General features: G+C 38.3%; 1 protein-coding gene across 2 annotated transcripts in view; it reads left to right on the top strand.

The window, feature by feature from the left end:
* The first annotated feature begins 4,033 nt into the window (after window positions 1–4,033).
* Lnpk (zinc-ribbon metal-binding protein lunapark) overlaps window positions 4,034–8,119 on the top strand; it is a 78,494-nt gene continuing 74,408 nt past the window's right edge. For both annotated transcript variants that reach the window (XM_089089357.1, XM_089089356.1), the window contains exon 1: window positions 4,034–4,167. In XM_089089357.1, coding sequence (XP_088945483.1) covers window positions 4,141–4,167 — 27 coding nt within the window. In that variant the 5' untranslated portion in view covers window positions 4,034–4,140. The remainder of the gene's footprint in view (window positions 4,168–8,119) is intronic.

Here is an 8,119-nt window from a genome sequence, read left to right as displayed (position 1 = left end):
GTTAATTATTGTAATTTCTATTCATTTTCGGTTACATTTATTTATCGATGCTGATTTGTGGTAGTTTCACGCTTGGTAGGTTATTTGATTTTATTTTTGCTCATTTTTTGTTTAATGGAGTTCTTTACTTTTCTTTGAAAAACTTATTTTGTGGAAAAAGTTTTTTAAATTAATTTCTGTTCGTTTTATATTGACATAGTCTTTTCAGAGAAAAAGAAAATAATACTTTAAATCTGTTCGTTTTTTTAAGACTTTATAGTTTGGCCTGCTATTTTTATGCCGGAGAAAATTTTTCAGCAATTTTTAACAACATACACCCTTTTAAAAATCTGGACACAAATAGTACTGTTTAATGTTGTTTCATACCTCCTCTAGTTGACTGGAAATGGAAAATTTGATACCATTCGCAAAAAATCTGTTTACTTTCTTTGATAGCTTGGATACAGTTACGCTATTTTGAATTGGTTAAATTTTAAGAGCAAAAATGGGAGGGTTGGCGTGGGAGGGTTGACGCTTTCTATAAACACCTTATATGCCCCCCAGGGCATAAATTGCAACTCTTACCCTAAGGTCTGTTAGGGTGGTTGTCATCCTCTAAGACCAAATTTCCAGACCTTTCAACTACGTTAAAGGACATGGCTATCTCAAAAGTTTGATAGGATGTGTTTTGAGAAGTGGCGGGCACCAAAGGGGTGTTAGTTGCCTCCCAATCACTTTGGACTATTAAAAAGGGCACAAGCCACTCCAATTTCAAATTGAATGAGCGCTTTTCGAAGTTCCTACGAAAAATTCTTCGATATGAAGTGCCCTGCTCTAAAGGAAAAAATTAATAAATAATACTTTGTGCCAACATCGTTTTTATATGCCCCCAGGGCATAACTTAAAACCCTTGCCCTGGGGGTTGTGGGGGAGTGTCCTCCTCTTTACTTAGTCCCTGTTTCTTGCCTTTTTCTAGAGTGTCCCCGTTCTTTGCTTAGGCAGCGCGATCGCGATCTATATAAACCTTGTATGTCCCCAGGGCATAACTTACAACCTTTGCACTGAGGGCTCTGAGGGTGTTATCATCGTAAAAAACCTAATTTCCAGAACGTTCAACTACGTTAAACAAAATGAATATCTCAAAATTTTGACTGGATGTGTTTTGGAAAATGGTGGGCGTGAGAGGGGCGTTAGTCGCTGTCCAATCAATTTCAACTATTAAAAAAGGTACTAGCCCTTTCAATTTTCAAGTGAATGAGCTCTTTTGAAGTTTCTACGACAAAGCTTTCAATAAAAACTTTATATGCCCCAGGGCATAACTTACAGTCCTTGCCCTGAGGGCTGTGGGGGGAGGGGTTGTCATCCTCAAAGACCTAATTTCCAAAACTTTCAACTACGTTGAATAAAATGGCTATCTAAAAAATTTGATTTGATATGTTTGGGGAAAATATGGGTGTGAGAGGGGGTTAGGTGTCCTCAAATCACTTTCGACTATTAACAAGGGTACTATCCCTTTGAATTTCAAATCGAATGAGCCTTTTTTCAAGTTTTTACGACAAAGATTTAAAAAAAAAAACTTATATGCCCACAGGGCATAACTTATAATCCCTGCCCTGAGGGTTGTGGGGGAGTGTCCTCCTAAAAAATATATTTTATATCTGGAAATCAACTCCGCTTAACAAAATGGCTATCACAAAATTTTGATTGGATCTTTTTGAGGTATTGATGGGCGTGGGGGGTGGCTAGTTGCCCTCCTATCACTTTCAACTATTAAAAAGGGAACTAGCCCTTTGAATTTCCAATCGAATGAGCCTTTTTTGAAGTTTTAACGACAACACCTTTTATAAAAGCCTTATATGCCCCTAGGGCATAACTTAAAACCCTTGCCCTGAGGGTTTTGGGGGAGTGTCCTCCTCAAAAACATATTTTCTTTAAGGAAATCAACTACACTGAACAAATTGGCTATCTCAAAATTTTGATTGGATGTGATTGGGGGAATGATGGGCGTGGGGGGAGGTAATTGTCCTCCAATCACTTTTGACTATTAAAAAGGGTACTAGCCCTTCAAATTTCCAATCGAATGAGCCTGTTTTGAAGTTTCAACGACAACGCCTTCTATAAAAGCCTTATATGCCCCCAGGGCATAACGTAAAACCCTTGCCCTGAGGGTTGTGGGGGAGTGTCCTCCTCAAAACATATTTTTATCTGGAAATCAACTACGCTGAACAAAATAGATATCTCAAAATTTTGATTGGATGTTTTTGGGGGAATAATGGGCGTGGGGGAGGCTAGTTGCCCTCCAATCACTTTCGACTATTAAAAAGGGCACTAGAACTCTCAATTTCCAGTCGAATGAGCCCCTTTTGAAGTTTCTACGACGAACCCTTCCATATAAAGTGCCCAGCTCTAAAGGAAAAAAATAATAAATAGTATATTGTGCCAACATCGTTCTTACATGCCTCCAGAGCATAACTTAAAACCCTTGCCCCGAGGGTTGTGGGGGAGTGTCCTCCTCAAAAACATATTTTCTATCTTGAAATCAACTACGCTGAACAAAATGGCTATCTCAAAATTTTGATTGGATGTGTTTGGGGGAATGATGGGCGTGGGGGGGGGGGGGGGGCTACTTGCCCTCCAATCCCTTTCGACTATTACAAAGGGCACTAGAACTCTCAATTTCCAATCGAATGAGCCCCTTTTGAAGTTTTTACGACGACCCCTTCCATATGAAGTGCCCTGCTCTAAATGAAAAAAAAATAATAAATAGTACATTTTTCCAACATCGTTCTTATATGCCCTCAGGGCATAACTTAAAACCCTTGCCCCGAGGGTTGTGGGGGAGTGTCCTCCTCAAAAACATATTTCCTATCTTGAAATCAACTATGCTGAACAAAATGGCTATCTTATAATTTTGATTGGATGTGTTTGGGGGAATGATGGGCGTGTGGGGGGGGGGGGGTTGGTTTGTTGCCCTACAATCACTTTCGACTATTAAAAAGGGCATTAGCCACTCCAATTCCCAATCGAATGAGCCCTTTTCGAAGTTGGTACGACGACTCTTTCGATACGAAGTGCCCGGGTGGAGAAAAAAAAACACATTGTGCCCACATCGCTCTTTAACTAAGCAGCGCTAGCGGGCTGCCTATGTTTGTAATAATAAGAATTATTAATTTAAATGATGTAGTTGGTAAAATTAGTGTGGTAATAAGTGTCTGATCTCTAGTTCAGTCACAAAAGTGTCTGAGCACCAATTTCCACTCTTAAAAGTTACCCATACTCTTCGTTCCAAGCCTTACAATATAAGCTAAATCCTTAACGACTGCGTTGTCAAATCAAAAAGTTGCTTTTTTGTATCTATTCACTAGTGTTGCTTAGTACTACTTTTGTTTTAAAGTAGTTTGACAATTCATGTCAAATGTTCATTCTCCATGAAAGTAGAACAATGAATTTAATTGTATTTTTTTTTATCAGATATACACAGCTCAACATATATATAAGAAAACTGAAGTAAAAAGTCAATTTGAGCTAGTATATTTGTCCAGACTTTAGCTTGGAAGTAGTTGATCAAATGGAATTTGATGAAAATTGAAATTCTTTTAGCTTCACAAATTTGTTGGCTGGAATATCAACGACTATAAAAAATTCATGTAATGAAAGAAAATGTGCAAGGCTCCCACGGCGTCAATAAAGTGTTTCGTGAAAGTGCAAACCATAAAGTTTGTCCCTCTCATACAAAGATTTCACCTTATTGACTTGCCATTAATTTTTCATAGAACGTAATTGAAATAGTCGGACACAGAGCTGAGAAAACCATCTTTTTAAGCATTTTTTCCTTTTATAAATTAAGGCAAAGTTTTTTTTTTGTTTCTATTACCATTCAAAATATTTGAACAAGTTTACAATATTATATTCATAGACACTAATTTATTTGTTGTTTATTTCAAATTTTACGCACGTCTTTTGTTATTGGTTAATCTTTGTTGAAAAAGTTAAAAAGTTCAACTTTTTTCCGTCAGCAATAAATTAGTACCATTAATTTCGTTTGAGTGGCAACCTTGCCTTTGGCCTTTTAAGGAAGGATATACAGAAAAACTAAAAGATTAAAGGGAAATTCTTTCCTTAATGGTCATCCATCCCTAGTAACACCAAGAAGGATACAAAATGGGATTAATATTTTCCCGATTCAAGGTTTATGAAGCTTATTTTGTCATTTCTTAGATAGGTTATAAAAACCAATGTCTCTTCAGCCTAGGCTATCCAAAAATTTAACCAAAATCCTTTCTTTAATGGTCCATCATCCATAGTAACACCAAAAAAGACGAAAAAATTACCATAATATTTTCCCTATTCAAGGATTATGAATATTATTTTTTCAAGGGTTTTCAGGCTCTTTAGAAATTCCTAAGGTTTGAAAATTCCAATTATTCTCATTTCTAGCTGGGTAAATTTTTACCAAATCATATTATTGAGTTAGGAATAAAGTGAATGCACCATTTGATGCCTTTTTTATGCTAATTACAAATACAATAGAAATTTATATCAGAAATGAATTTCAGCCCCCCCCCCCCTATAAATTCCAATTAAGGGTATATAATTCTAAAATTGCGGGGGGGGGTAAAGTTTAAACTTAACTCCCATTTACATAAGAAATAAAATTTGCCCCCCCCCTAATGTATAAATATATACCTTTAATTGGCATATATAGGGGGGGGGGGCTAAAATTCATTTACAATAGAAAGGATTGTTATATTTTTAATCAGCATATAAAAAAGCCATCCAATGGTACATTTCACTTTATTTGAAACTCAATAATATGATTTGGTAAAAATTTACCTCTAGCTGTTAGTTCATTTTTCATTACTATCTAGCATAGAGGAGTATTTATAGTAGGTTGCTACTGCAGGGGATGTACAAAGGTCCCTAAGTCCTCAAAATTCCAAAAGTCTCTAAAAAAAATACCTATTTCTGTTCCTTTTTTTTTTTTTTTTAATGTAGTCCTTCATTGCCTACGAAAACAAGCCTTTAGCCAGTGCCTTGGAGTTCTTGTATCTCACCCTGCCATTTAGGATTTATAGTGCATAGTAGGTTTTGATGCAACCTCTACTTTCAGTTATTTAGCATTGATGTTGGGTAGATAGATAGATAGTTGCATCCAAGGCTTTGCATCAATGAGGATGTTTTGTAGGGTAGGTGGTAAATAGCTTCTGTTGCTGACATTGCCCAGGCTGAATCTTAGTTGTGTTTGATTGAACAAAACTTAGTTAACTAACAACTCCACTATTTTTGCTTTTAGCATTTTATTTGCCACAAAGTTAACTAAGAAAGTTAGTTTGAGCTTCTTGCCAGAAATTCTTAGTAGATATCCAAGAACAAAGAATTCTTAATAGTAGTGTCATTGTTAACTTTTTAGTCAACTAAGAATTTGTTTGTCAAATAAAATGTTCAAAGTTAACTAAGAATTACAAAAAAAAATGGTAAAATCTACTTATTTGTCTTATTTGTTAACTAGTAAAGTAGACTAAATCAAACAAGGCTCTTATAAAGGGTGGTGATGTGATTATTGAGTACTCCTATGTTAAACAGACTCTTTTATATACAGCAACGGATACCAGTAAAAAAAAAACACCTTTTTTTGACAGGTTAATTCAAGACACCACTATTTTTTTTTTTTTTTTGCTTTTCATTTCATTCTCTACAAAAATGTTTTACCCAGCCCAATACACCAGGAGGTAATAAAATGTATAGCATGGTTTTCATTATGTATACAGTATTTAAACTGTTGTTTTTGGGGTTTAGGGGGTGGGGAGATACCTAGGTTAGGTTAGGTTACATAGTAATATATCCTTAAATAACCTTAAATCACAGCTTGGAGTGAAATTAGGACTTTCGATCCTGTTGAATCACTCCTTGTGATGACTGTTGTAGTTGGTTAAGTTCTGGTGGAAGATTCTGGTGCTTCCCAGTCAAACTTCCACGGTGTATCTTTCCACTCATTATCCAGATGGCATTTGAAAGCATCTGTTGATTCAGCAGCAACAGTGTCCTCCTTGAGGTTGTTCTAGAGGTTCTCGATCCGATTCGAGAAGAAATTGCATCTTGCTCCAGTTGTAGCGTGATGTTTGCGGATTTGTCTAGGGTGTCCTCGTGTTTTGTGGGAGGTGTCGATCTCCAGGATCTCATTTTCTCGATTGGTTGAGAGGAGTTTGTGCACCTGGATCATGTCTCCACGTTTCCGTCTGTATACTAAGGAGGGGAGGTTGAGTTCCTTCAGCCGTTCACTGTATGTCTTGTTTTCTATGCCGGCAATCATCTTAGTGGCCCTTCGTTGGATTTGCTCAAGAACTGCCTTGTCCTTTTTGAATCAAGGGGTGGCCAGTATCGTCCCCACCTCCAGTCTAGGTCTTACTAATCCTTTGTAGAGTTTGGTGATTACGTGTTTACTCCTGCTGGTGATGCAGTGTTTGATGATGCCTAAGGCTCTACTAGCATTGGCTGAGATGTTCTGTGAGTGGGAGCTGAATTTCAACTGGGAGTCAACGATGACGCCAAGGTCACTCTCCTCCTGGACAGGCTCAATTGTGTGGTGACTTCCAGAATTTTGGGTCATGAGGTACTGATGTTTGGGGTTTTTGTGTCCAAAGTGTATGACCTTGCATTTTTCTGCATTGAATTCCAGCAGCCATCTTTTGACCCAATAGCACATGTGGTTGAGATCAGTTTGGAGGGATTGGATGGAAGAAGAGGTGTTGGCAGGACCTATGAGTTTCGAATCATCTGCATATAGGGTGGTTTTGTTGCTGGTGATAGCTCATTTATGTAGATGTTGAACAGGGTGGGGCCCAGGACGCTGCCCTGGGGAACCCCACTAGTGACTTTGATTTTGTCAGAAAGGACATAGCTGTTTAGTCCGGTTGTCACTTTCACTTGCTGTGTTCTGTCCCTCAGAAAGTCCTCAGTCCAACTGACCACTTGTGGACTAAGAGATAGAGTAAGTAGCCTGTGAATGAGGTATTGGTGACAAACCTTGTCAAATGCTTTGGCTAGGTCCAACAATATTATATCCACAGGTAATCCTCTCTCTAGTAGGTCAGTTACAAGACTATGACTCAAGAAGGTTTGTGTCCACCAATCTCTTTGAGCAAAAACCATGCTGACTACTGCTGATAAGTGAGTTGGCCTCAAGATAGTTAATGATACGCTTGTTTATGATTCTCTCCATGACCTTGCATGCCACACATGTAAGGCTGATAGGTCTGTAGTTTGCTGCAGACGTTTTGCTACCCTTCTTGTGAATTGGGATGACTATTCCCTTCTTCCAGTCCCCTGGAAGCTTTCCTTGTGTCAGCAACAGATTGAATAGCTTACCAGTGGGGCTGATATTGCAGGGCTTAATTCCTTTGTCAGTTGTGGGCTGAGACCATCAGGTCCCGTCGATTTGTTGGAATCAATGTCCTTAAGCTGTTTGGTTGCTTCTTCAATTGTGACTGGTGATTGTACCATCGGGAAGGGAGTGTGAGCCTGTTCTGCTGGTGGGGGGGTTGATTGGGGGTCATCCATGGAGAACACTGAGGCAAACTGCTGATTAAGCAGGTTTGCTTTTTCAGAGGGGCAAGAGGATAAAGAGTTGTTGTTTACCAGGTCTGGTACAGAGTGTCTGCCTGGCTTCTTATGGGAGATGTATTTCCAGAATAATTTTGGGTTTTCCTTAACGTTTTTGGCCAGTCGTTCTTTGTAGTTTGAGGTCAGTTTTCTAGTTTCTTTTCTGAGGAGGTTCCTTGCAGTTTTTTACTGCTCGTACAAAGCTGTAGTCTTTTGTTTTGTGTACTTCTCCCAAAGTTTTTCTTCCTGTTGCATAGTTTCTTGATTTTTGGGGTGAGGAAAGGTAGAGTTTTGGGTTTCTTTTTCCATGTTATGCTGGTGTGTTTGGCTTGGCTCTCTAGTAAGGTCTTTTTTAGAGTTAGCCATGAGGCTTTGACATCTTCTGATATAAGTGTTTCCAGGTTAGCATCTAACAGCTCCTCCACCATCATCTTGTAATTTGTAAAGGATTGCTTGGTATATTTTGATGGTTTGGAGTTGAGTTGAAAAGATGAAAGAACTGACATGTGGTCACTTGAGCCAATTGGACTGAGAGTGTGTG

Source organism: Artemia sp. Qi Xiang Cuo, chromosome 5 (assembly GCF_049724085.1).
Source record: "Artemia sp. Qi Xiang Cuo chromosome 5, ASM4972408v1, whole genome shotgun sequence".
NCBI lineage: Eukaryota > Metazoa > Arthropoda > Branchiopoda > Anostraca > Artemiidae > Artemia > Artemia sp. Qi Xiang Cuo.
This window is presented reverse-complemented; position numbering and strand designations above follow the sequence as displayed.